General features: G+C 45.3%; 1 protein-coding gene across 1 annotated transcript in view; it reads right to left on the bottom strand.

Annotated features, from left to right (window-relative positions):
* Positions 1–16,638, bottom strand: part of LOC121587206 (post-GPI attachment to proteins factor 6-like) — a 116,585-nt gene that overhangs the window by 78,559 nt on the left and 21,388 nt on the right. Inside the window, exon 2 of the mRNA XM_041904128.2 lies at positions 779–968. Coding sequence (XP_041760062.2) covers positions 779–968 — 190 coding nt within the window. The remainder of the gene's footprint in view (positions 1–778; positions 969–16,638) is intronic.

The raw sequence follows: 16,638 nt of genomic DNA, 5'->3' as shown, positions 1-16,638 counted from the left end.
AGGGTCAGGGTCAGGGTCAGGGTCAGGGTAAGGGTCAGGGTCAGGGTAAGGGTCAGGGTCAGGGTCAGGGTAAGGGTCAGGTAAGGGTCAGGGTAAGGGTCAGGGGTAAGGGTCAGGGTTAGGGTAAGGGTTAGGGTAAGGGTCAGGGTTAGGGTAGGGTAAGGGTCAGGGGTTAGGGTAAGGGTCAGGTTAGGGTTAGGGTCAGGGTCAGGGTCAGGGTCAGGGTTAGGGTAAGGGTAAGGGTCAGGGTTAGGGTAAGGGTCAGGGTTAGGGTAAGGGTCAGGGTAAGGGTAAGGGTAAGGGTCAGGGTTAGGGTGAGATGTCAGGGTTAGGGTTAGGGTCAGGGTTAGGGTTAGGGTAAGGGTAAGGGTCAGGGTTAGGGTAAGGGTAAGGGTCAGGGTTAGGGTGAGATGTCAGGGTTAGGGTTAGGGTCAGGGTTAGGGTTAGGTAAGGGTAAGGGTAAGGGTAAGGGTAAGGGTCAGGGTAAGGGTAAGGGTCAGGGTCAGGGTCAGGGTAAGGGTCAGGGTCAGGGTCAGGGTCAGGGTAAGGGTCAGGGTCAGGGTAAGGGTCAGGGTCAGGGTCAGGGTCAGGGTCAGGGTAAGGGTAAGGGTCAGGGTCAGGGTCAGGGTAAGGGTCAGGGTCAGGGTCAGGGTCAGGGTAAGGGTCAGGAAGGGTAAGGGTAAGGGTCAGGGTTAGGGTCAGGGTAAGGGTAAGGGTCAGGGTCAGGGTCAGGGTCAGGGTCAGGGTAAGGGTCAGGGTAAGGGTGAGATGTACTCACACGGTGACGTTGCGGTCGGGACAGCTGTCACCGAAGGTTCCTCCCTGTTCCTTGAAGGTGATGAGGTTCCACACAGCAACCACCGTGTCTTCGGGAACACTGAAGTGGAACAGCTCCACGCTGGCGAAGGACCGGAATGCATTCAGCTTACGAGGCGTCCGCGTAAAGTAGTCTGTTACGAAGTGACAATCTGGAGGAAAGATAGAGGGGGAGGAGTCAGGGAAAAGATGAGTTATATTTCTCTGGGCGAGGACGCACACGCTGGTATCCACCCAGACACATACACTACCAGTCAAAAGTTTGGACACACCTATTCATTCAAGGGTTTTTCTTCATAATTACTATTTTCTACATTGTAGAATAATAGTGAAGACATCAAAACTATAAAATAACACATATGGAATCATGTAGTAACCAAATAAAAGTGTTAAACAAATCAAAATATATTTTATACAGTGGGGGAAAAAAGTATTTAGTCAGCCACCAAATTGTGCAAGTTCTCCCACTTAAAAAGATGAGAGAGGCCTGTAATTTTCATCATAGGTACACGTCAACTATGACAGACAAAATGGAGAAAATAAATCCAGAAAATCATATTGTAGGATTTTTTATGAATTTATTTGCAAATTATGGTGGATAATAAGTATTTGGTCAATAACAAAAGTTTCTCAATACTTTGTTATATACCCTTTGTTGGCAATGACACAGGTCAAACGTTTTCTGTAAGTCTTCACAAGGTTTTCACACACTGTTGCTGGTATTTTGGCCCATTCCTTCATGCAGATCTCCTCTAGAGCAGTGATGTGTTGGGGCTGTCGCTGGGCAACACTGACTTTCAACTCCCTCCAAAGATTTTCTATGGGGTTGAGATCTGGAGACTGGCTAGGCCACTCCAGGACCTTGAAATGCTTCTTACGAAGCCACTCCTTCGTTGCCCGGGTGGTGTGTTTGGGATCATTGTCATGCTGAAAGACCCAGCCACGTTTCATCTTCAATGCCCTTGCTGATGGAAGGAGGTTTTCACTAAAAATCTCACGATACATGGCCCCATTCATTCTTTCCTTTACACGGATCAGTCAGTCCTGGTCCCTTTGCAGAAAAACAGCCCCAAAGCATGATGTTTCCACCCCCCATGCTTCACAGTAGGTATGGTGTTCTTTGGATGCAACTCAGCATTCTTTGTCCTCCAAACACGACGAGTTGAGTTTTTACCAAAAAGTTATATTTTGGTTTCATCTGACCATATGACATTCTCCCAATCCTCTTCTGGATCATCCAAATGCACTCTAGCAAACTTCAGACGGGCCTGGACATGTACTGGCTTAAGCAGGGGGACACGTCTGGCACTGCAGGATTTGAGTCCCTGGCAGCATCGTGTGTTACTGATGGTAGGCTTTGTTACTTTGGTCCCAGCTCTCTGCAGGTCATTCACTAGGTCCCCCCCGTGTGGTTCTGGGATTTTTTGCTCACCGTTCTTGTGATCATTTTGACCCCACGGGGTGAGATCTTGCGTGGAGCCCCAGATCGAGGGAGATTATCAGTGGTCTTGTATGTCTTCCATTTCCTAATAATTGCTCCCACAGTTGATTTCTTCAAACCAAGCTGCTTACCTATTGCAGATTCAGTCTTCCCAGCCTGGTGCAGGTCTACAATTTTGTTTCTGTTGTCCTTTGACAGCTCTTTGGTCTTGGCCATAGTGGAGTTTGGAGTGTGACTGTTTGAGGTTGTGGACAGGTGTCTTTTATACTGATAACAAGTTCAAACAGGTGCCATTAATACAGGTAACGAGTGGAGGACAGAGGAGCCTCTTAAAGAAGAAGTTACAGGTCTGTGAGAGCCAGAAATCTTGCTTGTTTGTAGGTGACCAAATATTTATTTTCCACCATAATTTGCAAATAAATACAATGTGATTTTCTGGAGAAAAAAAATCTCAATTTGTCTGTCATAGTTGACGTGTACCTATGATGAAAATTGCAGGCCTCTCTCATCTTTTTAAGTGGGAGAACTTGCACAATTGGTGGCTGACTAAATACTTTTTTTCCCCACTGTATTTCAGATTCGTCAAATAGCCACCCTTTGCCTTGATGACAGCTTTGCACACTCTTGCCCCCCCACTTCTCCTTCACCCAAATTCAGACAGCTGATGTTCTGAAAGAGCTGCAAAATCTGGACACCTACAAATCAGCTGGGATAGACAATCTGGACCCTTTCTTTCTAAAATTAGCCGCCGAAATTGTCACAACCCCTATTACTAGCCTGTTCAACCTCTCTTTCGTAACGTCTGAGATCCCCAGAGATTGGAAAGCTGCCGCGGTCATCCCCCTCTTCAAAGGGGGTGACACTCAAGATCCAAACTGTTACAGATCTATATCCATCCTGCCCTGCCTTTCGAAAGTATTTGAAAGCCAAGTTAACAAAACAGATCACCGACCATTTTGAATCCCACCGTACCTTCTCCACTATGCAATCTGGTTTCCGAGCTGGTCATGGGTGCACCTCAACCACGCTCAAGGTCCTAAACGATATTATAACCGCAATCGATAAAAGACAGTACTGTGCAGCCGTCTTCATCGACCTGGCCAAGGCTTTCGACTCTGTCATTCACTGCATTCTTATTGGCAGACTAAATAGCCTTGGTTTCTCAAATGACTGCCTCGCCTGGTTCACCAACTACTTCTCAGATAGAGTTCAATGTGTCAAATCGGAGGGCCTGTTGTCTGGACCTATGGCAGTCACTATGGGGGTGCCACAGGGTTGGGCTGACTCTATTCTCTGTGTATATCAATGATGTCGCTCTTGCTGCTGGTGACTCTCAGATCCACCTCTACGCAGACGACACCATTTGGTATACATCTGGCCCTTCATTGGACACTGTGTTAACAAACCTCCAAACGAGCTTCAATGCCATACAACACTCCTTCCATAGCCTCCAACTGCTCTTAAACACTAGTAAAACTAAATGCATGCTCTTCAATTGAACGCTGCTTGCACCCGCCCGCCCGACTAGAATCACTACTCTCGGCGGGTCTGACTTAGAATATGTGGACAACTACAAATACCTAGGTGTCTGGTTAGACCGTAAACTCTCCTTCCAGACTCACATTACGCATCTCAAATCCAAAGTTAAATCTAGAATTGGCTTCTTATTTCGAAACAAAGCCTTCTTCACTCATGCTGCCAAACATGCCCTCGTAAAACTGACTATCCTACCGATCCTTGACTTTGGCGATGTCATTTACAAAATAGCCTCCAACACTCTACTCAGCAAATTGGATGTAGTCTATCACAGTGCCATCCATTTTGTCACCAAAGCCCCATACACTACCCACCACTGTGACCTGTACGCTCTTGTTGGCTGGTCCTCACTACATATTAGTCGCCAAACCCACTGGTTCCAGGTCATCTATAAATCACTGCTAGGCATATCCCCGCCTTATCTTAGCTCATTGGTCACCATAGCAACACCCACCCGTAGTATGCGCTCCAGCAGGTATATCTCACTGGTCATCCCCAAAGCCAACACCTCCTTTGACCGCCATTCCTTCCAGTTCTCTGCTGCCAATGACTGGAACGAACTGCAAAAATCTCTGAAGCTGGAGAATCTTATCTCCCTCACTAACTTTAAGCATCAGTTGTCAGAGCACCTTACCGATCACTGCACCTGTACACAGCCCATCTGAAATTAGCCCACCCAACTACCTCATCTCCATATTGTTATTTATTTTGCTAATTTGTACCCCAGTATCTCTATTTGCACATCATCTTCTGCACATCTATCATTCCAGTGTTAATACTACATTGTAATTATTTTGCACTATAGCCTATTTATTGCCTTACCTCCATAACGTATTACATTTGCACACACTGTATATAATCCCACCCACTTTGCTAAAGCACAGCCCCACACCATTAGAGGGATATCAACCTACTACCCTGAGACAAGGCTGAGTATAGATATATACCATTAGAGGGATATCAACCCTGAGACAAGGCTGAGTATAGATATATACCATTAGAGGGATATCAACCCTGAGACAAGGCTGAGTATAGATATATACCATTAGAGGGATATCAACCCTGAGACAAGGCTGAGTATAGATATATACCATTAGAGGGATATCAACCCTGAGACAAGGCTGAGTATAGATATATACCATTAGAGGGATATCAACCCTGAGACAAGGCTGAGTATAGATATATACCATTAGAGGGATATCAACCCTGAGACAAGGCTGAGTATAGATATATACCATTAGAGGGATATCAACCCTGAGACAAGGCTGAGTATAGATATATACCATTAGAGGGATATCAACCCTGAGACAAGGCTGAGTATAGATATATACCATTAGAGGGATATCAACCCTGAGACAAGGCTGAGTATAGATATATACCATTAGAGGGATATCAACCTACTACCCTGAGACAAGGCTGAGTATAGATATATACCTGCATTGTTTTGGACTAACTCTTGCACTGACTCTATGCACACACACTCACACCTACATACACTGACACCCCAACACACACACACACACACAGGACTCTACCCACACACACAGGACTCTACCCACACACACAGGACTCTACCCACACACACACACACACACACACACACACACTGACACCCCAACACAAACACACACAGGACTCTACCCACACACACAGGACTCTACCCACACACACACACACACACACACACTGACACCCCAACACAAACACAAACAGGACTCTACCCACACACACACACACACACACACACACACACACTGACACCCCAACACACACACATACAGGACTCTACCCACTCACACAGGACTCTACCCACACACACACACACACACACACTGACACCCCAACACAAACACACACAGGACTCTACCCACTCACACAGGACTCTACCCACACACACACACACACACTGACACCCCAACACAAACACACACAGGACTCTACCCACACACACACACACACACTGACACCCCAACACAAACACACACAGGACTCTACCCACACACACAGGACTCTACCCACACACACACACACACACACACACACACACATGACACCCCAACACAAACACACACACACACAGGACTCTACCCACACACACAGGACTCTACCCAACACACACACACACACACACACACACACACTGACACCCCAACACAAACACACACACAGGACTCTACCCACACACACAGGACTCTACCCACACACACACACACACACACACACACACACACACTGACACCCCAACACAAACACACACACACACACACAGGACTCTACCCACACACACAGGACTCTACCCACACACACACACACACACACACACTGACACCCCAACACAAACACACACACACACAGGACTCTACCCACACACACAGGACTCTACCCACACACACACACACACACACACACACACAGACACCCCAACACGAACACAGGACTCTACCCACACACACAGGACTCTACCCACACACACACACACACTGACACCCCAACACAAACACACACACAGGACTCTACCCACACACACAGGACTCTACCCACTCACACAGGACTCTACCCACACACACACACACACACACACACACACACAGGACTCTACCCACACACACAGGACTCTACCCACACACACAGGACTCTACCCACACACACACACACACACACACACAGGACTCTACCCACACACACACAGGACTCTACCCACACACACACAGGACTCTACCCACACACACAGGACTCTACCCACACACACAGGACTCTACCCACACACACAGGACTCTACCCACTCACTCACACACACACACGACTCTACCCACACACACATACACACACTGACACCAACAAAAACACACACACCCACAACATACATAACATGGGCACACATGCATACTGACTTTACATTTACATTTTAGTCATTTAGCAGACGCTCTTATCCAGAGGGACTTACAGTAAGATGATGCCACAGACCAATTCAGACTATTATTGCGTTGTTGGATTTTGTGTTTGCAAGGCATTTCACTGTGCATGTGATATGAAAACCTGAAACACTCACACACCCTTTCACACTTCTGCTACAGCTCAGTCTATTATCCATCCTGTTGTCTAGTCACTTTACCCCTACCTACAGTATACTGCTGCTACTGTCTATTATCTATCCTGTTGTCTAGTCACTTTACCCCTACCTACAGTATACTGCTGCTACTGTCTATTATCTATCCTGTTGTCTAGTCACTTTACCCCTACCTATATGTACATAGCAGTGGAGGCTCCTCAGAGGAGGAAGGGGAGGACCATTTATAAAAAATAAAACATTTAAACATTTTAAAAAGTTTCCTTTTTAGATAAAACTATACTAAATATATTCACGTCACCAAATAATTGATTACATCACACTATTTTTCAATGAAGGTCTACAGTAGCCTCAACAGCACTCTGTAGGGTAGCACCATGGTGTAGCCGGAGGACAGCTAGCTTCCGTCCTCCTCTGGGTACATTGACTTCAATACAAAACCTAGGAAGCTCATGGTTCTCACCCCCTTCCATAGACTTACACAGTAACTTCCGGAAGGACATCCTCCAACCTATCAGAGCTCTTGCAGCATTAACTGACATGTTGTCCACCCAATCAAAGGATCAGAGAATGAATCTAGTACTGAAAGCATAAGCTACAGCTAGCTAGCACTGCAGTGCATAAAATGTGGTGAGTAGTTGACTCAAAGAGAGAGAAAGACAATAGTTGAACAGTTTTGAACAAATTAATTTATTCCAAAATGATAGAGAGATAGTCACTAGCAGCTAGCTAGTTTAGCCTACTCAAACACCCTGCTCAAACAGATGGATGCTATGTTAGCTAGCTGGCTATATCCAACACAACACTGGAACTCTTCCAAGTCAAGGTAAGCTTTTAGTTTTACTAATTTATTGCCACCGGGGCCCGCCGGTGTAACTGCTAAACTGCTTACTGACTGTACACTAACATTACTGCACGATTGTAGTGGGTTTGCTAACGCGTTAGTTCTATTAGCTATGCTGACTATGACGTTACTTTAGCTAATATGGTGACAATGATGTAGGCTGTGTGTAGCCTGGTGACATAAAGCTGATGTGTTGTGCATTGAAGTCCACAAACGAAGAGAAAAAGTGAGAAGAGCGCATAGATGCGAGAAGGAATACAACGTGGCTGCTATGAAAGGTACCTGGGCGGCAGGTACCTGGGCGGCAGGTAGCTTAGTGGTTAAGAGCGTTGTGCCAGTAACCGAAAGGTCGCTGGTTCTAATCCCCGAGCCCACTAGGTGAAAAATCTGTCGATGTGCCCTTGAGCAAGGCACTTAACCCTAATTGCTCCTGTAAGTCGCTCTGGATAAGAGCGTCTGCTAAATGACCAATTATTATTATTTAAAGTTAACTGTGTTTATCAGGTGTGTATTCATTCCGCCGATTCTGTTGAAAAACATTTCTTAAACGGAAGCAAACGGAACGAAACAGGGATCAACATACCTGAATTTGTCCAATAGAAACTCTCGTTTGCAACTGTTGGACTAATGATTACACCCTAGATCAGCTAGATGCAGGCAAGAGTGTGCAAGGCGGTATTGAATGTGTCACTGTCTGTCACCTCAAATTTGTCTCTTCCTGTGTGCACCTACAGTTGAAGTCGGAAGTTTACATACACCTTAGCCAAATACATTTAAACCAAATACATTATACATTTAAAGTCCCTGTCTTAGGTCAGTTAGGATCACCACTTTATTTTAAGAATGTGAAATGTCAGAATAACAGTAGAGAGAATGATTTATTTCAGCTTTTATTTCTTTCATCACATTCCCAGTGGGTCAGACATTTACATACACTCAATTAGTATTTGGTAGCATTGCCTTTAAATTTTTTTACTTAGGTCAAACGTTTCGGGTAGCCTTCCACAAGCTTCCCACAATAAGTTGGGTGAATTTTGGCCCATTCCTCCTGACAGAGCTGGTGTAACTGAGTCAGGTTTGTAGGCCTCCTTGCTTGCACACGCTTTTTCAGTTCTGCCCACAAATGTTCTATAGGTTTGAGGTCAGGGCTTTGTGATGGCCACTCCAATACCTTGACTTTGTTGTCCTTGAGCCATTTTGCCACAACTTTGGAAATATGCTTGGGGTCATTGTCCATTTGGAAGACCCATTTGCGACCAAGCTTTAACTTCCTGACTGATGTCTTGAGATGTTGCTTCAATATATCCACATGATTTTCCTTCCTCATGATGCCATTTTTTTTGTGAAGTGCACCAGTCCCTCCTGCAGCAAAGCACCCCCACAGCATGATGCTGACACCGCTGTGCTTCACGGTTGGGATGGTGTTCTTCGGCTTGCAAGAATCCCCCTTTTTCCTCCAAACATAACTATGGTCATTATGGCCAAACAGTTCTATTTTTGTTTCATCAGACCAGAGGACATTTCTCAAAAAAGTACGATCTTTGTCCCCATGTACAGTTGCAAACCGTAGTCTGGCTTTCTTATGGCGGTTTTGGAGCAGTGGCTTCTTCCTTGCTGAGCAGCCTTTCAGGTTATGTCAATATAGGACTCGTTTTACTGTGGATATAGATACTTTTGTACCTTTTTCCTACAGCATCTTCACTAGGTCCTTTGCTGTTGTTCTGGGATTTATTTGCACTTTTCGCACCAAAGTACGTTCATCTCTAGGAGACAGAACGCGTCTCCTTCCTGAGCGGTATGACAGCTACATGGTCCCATGGTGTTTATACTTGCGTATTATTGTTTGTACAGATGAACGTGGTACCTTCAGGTGTTTGAAAATTGCTCCCAAGGATGAACCAGACTTGTGTAGGTCTACAGTTTTATTTCTGAGGTTTTTGCTGAATTCTTTTGATTTTCCCATGATGTCAAGCAAAGAGGCACTGAGTTTGAAGGTAGGCCTTGAAATACATCCACAGGTACACCTCCAATTGACTCAAATGATGTCAATTAGCCTAGCAGAAGCTTCTAAAGCCATGACATCGTTTTCTGGAATTTTCCAAGCTGTTTAAAGGCACAGTCAACTTAGTGTATGTAAGCTTCTGACCCACTGGAATTGTGATACAGTGAATTATAAGTGAAATAATCTGTCTGTAAACAATTGTTGGAAAAATTACTTGTGTCATGCACAAAGTAGATATCCTAACCGACTTGCCAAAACTTTAGTTTGTTAACAAGAAATTGTGGTTGAAAAAACGAGTTTTAATGACTCCAACCTAAGTGTATGTAAACTTCCGACTTCAACTGTACGTTGTAAACCTTCATTCATAGTCTAGGTTGTAGCAACCTCATGATGGGTATAGGGAACATTTTCCCTATCATGTAGTAGCCTAAACCTATCGATGTTACATTGAACTGGGTGAATGGAATATTAATGAAAGTCAACCAATATGCTGTAATAGAAATAAGGCCATGCTCATTGTCCTCCCTCATCATAAACGGCACTGACCGCCACTGGTACATAGCTACCTCAATTACCTCGTACCCCTGCACATCGACTCGGTACTGGTACTCCCTGTATATAGCCATGTTATCACCTGGTACTCCCTGTATATAGCCATGTTATTACCTGGTACCCCTGCACATCAACTCAGTACTGGTACTTCCTGTATGTAGCCAAGTTATTTTTACTCATTGTTATTCACTGTGTATTTATTCCTCGTGTCACTATTTCTATATCTACACACTACCGTTCAAAAGGTTGGGGTCACTTAGAAATGTCCTTGTTTTTGAAAGAAATACAATTTTTTTGTCCATTAAAATAACATCAAATTGATCAGAATTACAGTGTAGACATTGTTAATGTTGTAAATGGCTATTGTAGCTGGAAACTGCTGATTTTTTATGGAATATCTACATAGGCGTACAGACGCCCATTATCAGCAACCATCAGTCCTGTTTATCATTTTAAAATGCTAATTGATCATTAGAAAACCCTTTTGCAATTATGTTAGCACAGCTGAAAACTGTTGTGCTGATTAAAGAAGCAATAAAACTGGCCTTCTTGAGACTAGTTGAGTATCTGAAGCATCAGCAATTGTGGGTTCAATTACAGGCTCAAAATGGCCAGAAACAAATAACTTTCTTCTGAAACTCGTCAGTCTATTCTTGTTCTGAGAAATTAAGGCTATTCTATGCAAGAAATTGCCAAGAAACTGAAGATCTCGTACAACACTGTGTACTACTCCCTTCACAGAACAGCATTGCAAATAAAAAGCCATATCTCAGACTGGCCAATAAAAAGAAAAGATTAAGATGGGCAGTCTGATATATGGCTTTTTCTTTGCAACTCTGCCTTGAAGGTCAGCATCCCGGAGTCGCCTCTTCACTGTTGACGTTGAGACTGGTGTTTTGCGGGTACTATATAATGAAGCTGCCAGTTGAGGACCTGTGAGGTGTCTGTTTCTCAAACTAGACCCTAATGTATTTGTCCTCTTGCTCAGTTGTGCACCGGGGCCCTCCCACTCCTCTTTCTATTCTGGTTAGAGACAGTTTATATTGACTATCCGCCATTATGCAAATGAAGGGGAAGCGCAGAAGTCATGCGCCTGCATTTACCCCTCAAAGAAGGTTTCTAATGAGTGCGTCCCAAATGATCCCCTATTTCCTACATAGTGCAGGTCCCTGGTCAAAAGTAGTGCACTATATAGGGAATAGGGGGCCGTTTGGAAGCACCCAGTATGACGACAACAGGCTGATGACGGTACGACGACAACAGGCTGATGACGGTACGACGACAACAGGCTGATGACGGTACGAGGACAACAGGCTGATGACGGTACGAGGACAACAGGCTGATGACGGTATGAGGACAACAGGCTGATGACGGTACGACGACAACAGGCTGATGACGGTTCGACGACAACAGGCTGATGACGGTACGACGACAACAGGCTGATGACGGTACGACGACAACAGGCTGATGACGGTACGACGACAACAGGCTGATGACGGTATGAGGACAACAGGCTGATGACGGTATGAGGACAACAGGCTGATGACGGTACGACGACAACAGGCTGATGACGGTTCGGCGACAACAGGCTGATGACGGTACGACGACAACAGGCTGATGACGGTACGACGACAACAGGCTGATGACGGTACGACGACAACAGGCTGATGACGGTACGACGACAACAGGCTGATGACGGTACGACGACAACAGGCTGATGACGGTACGACGACAACAGGCTGATGACGGTATAAGGACAACAGGCTGATGACAGTACGACGACAACAGGCTGATGACGGTACGACGACAACAGGCTGATGACGGTACGACGACAACAGGCTGATGACGGTACGACGACAACAGGCTGATGACGGTTCGACGACAACAGGCTGATGACGGTACGACGACAACAGGCTGATGACGGTACGACGACAACAGGCTGATGACGGTACGACGACAACAGGCTGATGACGGTACGACGACAACAGGCTGATGACGGTACGACGACAACAGGCTGATGACGGTATAAGGACAACAGGCTGATGACAGTACGACGACAACAGGCTGATGACGGTACAACGACAACAGGCTGATGACGATATGACGACAACAGGCTGATGACGGTATAAGGACAACAGGGTGTTACTGAAAATGATGTAGCATCTTGACTGGGTGCTGGAAGTCTAAGTAAATGACTCCAATAGAAATGTAGCTTAATGACTGTCCATTTTTGTCCATTATCATGCTACTGTATGGGAAGATTAACACAGCGTTTCAATCTTCTCACTAATGGGAAAGTCATTATCGTTTCGTGCTTTCACCCCCAAGGGCACCTCTCCTCTCCCTGATCCACCGCCAGATCTGATCACATGGTCAGCACATTAGTTCTGAGCCTCACATATTGACAGGTCCTCTCCCTGGACCCATAGTGTGTGTACATAGTGTGTGTGTGTGTGTGTGTGTGTGTGTGTGTACATAGTGTGTGTGTGTGTGTGTGTGTGTGTGTGTGTGTGTGTGTGTGTGTGTGTGTGTGTGTGTGTGTGTGTGTGTGTGTGTGTGTGTCTGGGCGTATAGTGCCCATTTATTTCCACCTATGGACTAACAGCACTATGCAGCTAACATTAACCCTATAGACTAACAGCACTATGCAGCTAACATTAACCCTATAGACTAACAGCACTATGCAGCTAACATTAACCCTATAGACTAACAGCACTATGCAGCTAACATTAACCCTATAGACTAACAGCACTATGCAGCTAACATTAACCCTATAGACTAACAGCACTATGCAGCTAACATTAACCATATAGACTAACAGCACTATAAAGTACCAGTCAAAAGTTTGGACCCACCTACTCATTCAAAACTATGAAATAACACACATGGAATCATGTAGTAACCAAAAAAAGTGTTAAATAAATCAAAATATATTTTATATTTGAGATTCTTCAAATAGCCACCCTTTGCCTTGATGACAGCTTTGCACACTCTTGGCATTCTCTCAACCAGCTTCATGAGGTAGTCACCTGCAATGCATTTCAATTAACAGGTGTGCCTTGTTAAAAGTTAACTTGAGGAATTTCTTTCCTCGTTAATGCGTTTGAGCCAATCAGTTGTGTTGTGACAAGGTAGGGTATACAAAAGATAGCCCTATTTGGTAAAAGACCAAGTCCATATTATGGCAAGAACAGCTCAAATAAGCAAAGAGAAACAACAGTCCATCATTACTTTAAGACATGAAGGTCAGTCAATATGGAACATTTCAACAACTTTGAACGTTTTTTCAAGTGCAGTCGCAAAAACCATCAAGCGCTATGATGAAACTGGCTCTCATGAGGACCGCGACAGGAATGGAAGACCCAGAGTTACCTCTGCTGCAGAGGATACGTTTATTAGAGTTACCATCCTCAGAAATTGCAGCCCCAATAAATGCTTCACAGAGTTCAAGTCACAGACACATCTCAACATCAACTGTTCAGAGGAGACTGTGTTAATCAGGCCTTCATGGTCAAATCGCTGCAAAGAAACCACTACTAAAAGGACACCAATAAGAAGAAACATTGATGTGTTTATCAAAAGTAGTGCCATTGAAAGATAATTTCCTGCCCATCTTGAGTCATCATCATAAAGACTGATTTACATTAGGAGTAAGTGGATTCACCTGAAAAAATATATATTCCTCCAATGAAAACATCCATCACTCCATTGTTTCCTGCTCTACCTTGACTGGCTGCTGATATCTGACACCGTTATCTGGACGAGGTGAAGAGTGGACGAGTCCCAAATGACCAGAGCTCTGGCCAAAAGTAGTGCACTATATAGGGAACAGGGGTGCCATTCTCTGGTCTAAAGTAGTGCACTACATAGGGAATAGGGTTCCATTCTCTGGTCTAAAGTAGTGCACTACATAGGGAATAGGGTGCCATTCCCTGGTCTAAAGTAGTGCACTACATAGGGAATAGGGTTCCATTCTCTGGTCTAAAGTAGTGCACTATATAGGGAATAGGGTGCCATTCTCTGGTCTAAAGTAGTGCACTACATAGGGAATAGGGTTCCATTCTCTGGTCTAAAGTAGTGCACTATATAGGGAACAGGGGTGCCATTCTCTGGTCTAAAGTAGTGCACTATATAGGGAATAGGGTGCCATTCTCTGGTCTAAAGTAGTACACTATATAGGGAATAGGGTGCCATTCTCTGGTCTAAAGTAGTGCACTATATAGGGAATAGGGTGCCATTCTCTGGTCTAAAGTAGTGCACTACATAGGGAATAGGGTTCCATTCTCTGGTCTAAAGTAGTGCACTATATAGGGAATAGGGTGCCATTCTCTGGTCTAAAGTAGTGCACTATATAGGGAACAGGGGTGCCATTTCAGACACAGGGTGTCATTATCTGGAGGAAAGTGAGGAAAGTGTCTGCTGTCTAATTGGTGCTTAGGGTGACAGGATGTTTAAGACGTTTACCGGCAACAGCCTTTTTACAGCTGTCTGATGGAGATATGGAGCAACAAAACAATCATTTAAAATGGGAACATCCTGAGGTTCTAGAACGTCTTTGGTTTGGAGCATTATAACATACTACACCAGGGCTAGTTAGGAGAAAATGTGCAACAATTTTTTATTTTTTTTGAATTGTTGTTGATAATCTAACAGTTATAACGGTGACCGCGGTCATTTGGCCAATTACAGTCATCCAGAATTCCATGATCGTCACAGTCTGGCACGCCTACTCCTGCTCCCTCCCTCCCCTCCTCCCTCCTCCCCTCCCCTCCCTCCCCTCCTCCCTCCCTCCATCTCCCTCCCTCCATCTCCCCTCCTCCCTCCCTCCATATCCCTCCCTCCCCTCATCTCCCTCCCTCCCTCCTCCCCTCCAACTCCCTCCCTCCCTTCCATCTCCCCCCTCTCCCTCCGGCGCTCGACGTCGCCGGTCTACTAACCACCGGTCCTGCCAACCCATATTTGCACAAACAGGATAGACAGGATAGACAGGAGAGACAGGTTATGACAGGAGAGACAGGTTATGACAGGAGAGACAGGAGAGACAGGTTATGACAGGTTATGATAGGTTGGGACAGGACAGGTTAAGGTAGGTAGGGCCAGGATATGACAGGTTAAGGTAGAAAGAGACAGGATGTGACAGGTTCAGTTTGCCGACGACACAACAGTGGTAGGCCTGATCACCGACAACAATGAGACAGCCTATAGGGAGGAGGTCAGAGACCTGGCCGTGTGGTGCCAGGACAACAACCTCTCCCTCAACGTGACCAAGACAAAGGAGATGATTGTGGACTACAGGAAAAAAAAGAGGACTGAGCACGCCCCCATTCTCATCGACGGGGCTGTAGTGGAACAGGTTGAGAGCTTCAAGTTCCATGGTGTCCACATCACCAACGAACTATCATGGTCCAAACACACCAAGACAGTCGTGAAGAGGGCACGACAAAGCCTATTCCCCCTCAGGAGACTAAAAAGATTTGGCATGGGTCCTCAGATCCTCAAAAAATTCTACAGCTGCACCATCGAGAGCATCCTGACTGGTTGCATCACCGCCTGGTATGGCAACTGCTTGGCCTCCGACCGCAAGGCACTACAGAGGGTAGTGCGTAAAGCCCAGTACATCACTGGGGCCAAGCTTCCTGCCATCCAGGACCTCTATACCAGGCGGTGTCAGAGGAAAGCCCTCAAAATTGTCAGACTCCAGCCACCCTAGTCATAGACTGTTCTCTCTGACACCGCCTGCTGCCCCCCCACCCCATCCTTTTACCCTGCTGCTACTCTGTTAATTATTTATGCATAGTCACTTTAACTCTGCCCACATGTAGATATTACTTCAACTACCTCAACTAGCCGGTGCCCCCGCACATTGACTCTGCACCGGTACCCTCCTGTATATATATACAGTGGGGGAAAAAAGTATTTAGTCAGCCACCAATTGTGCAAGTTCTCCCACTTAAAAAGATGAGAGAGGCCTGTAATTTTCATCATAGGTACACGTCAACTATGACAGACAAATTGAGGAAAAAAATTCCAGAAAATCACATTGTAGGATTTTTTATGAATTTATATGCAAATTATGGTGGAAAATAAGTATTTGGTCACCTACAAACAAGCAAGATTTCTGGCTCTCACAGACCTGTAACTTCTTCTTTAAGAGGCTCCTCTGTCCTCCACTCGTTACCTGTATTAATGGCACCTGTTTGAACTTGTTATCAGTATAAAAGACACCTGTCCACAACCTCAAACATTCACACTCCACACTCCACTATGGCTAAGACCAAAGAGCTGTCAAAGGACACCAGAAACAAAATTGTAGACCTGCACCAGGCTGGGAAGACTGAATCTTCAATAGGTAAGCAGCTTGGTTTGAAGAAATCAACTGT

Source organism: Coregonus clupeaformis, unplaced genomic scaffold (genome assembly GCF_020615455.1).
Source record: "Coregonus clupeaformis isolate EN_2021a unplaced genomic scaffold, ASM2061545v1 scaf0002, whole genome shotgun sequence".
NCBI classification, from domain to species: Eukaryota; Metazoa; Chordata; class Actinopteri; order Salmoniformes; family Salmonidae; genus Coregonus; species Coregonus clupeaformis.
The sequence above is the reverse complement of the archived record's forward strand: the minus strand, read 5'-3'. Positions and strand labels throughout refer to the sequence as shown.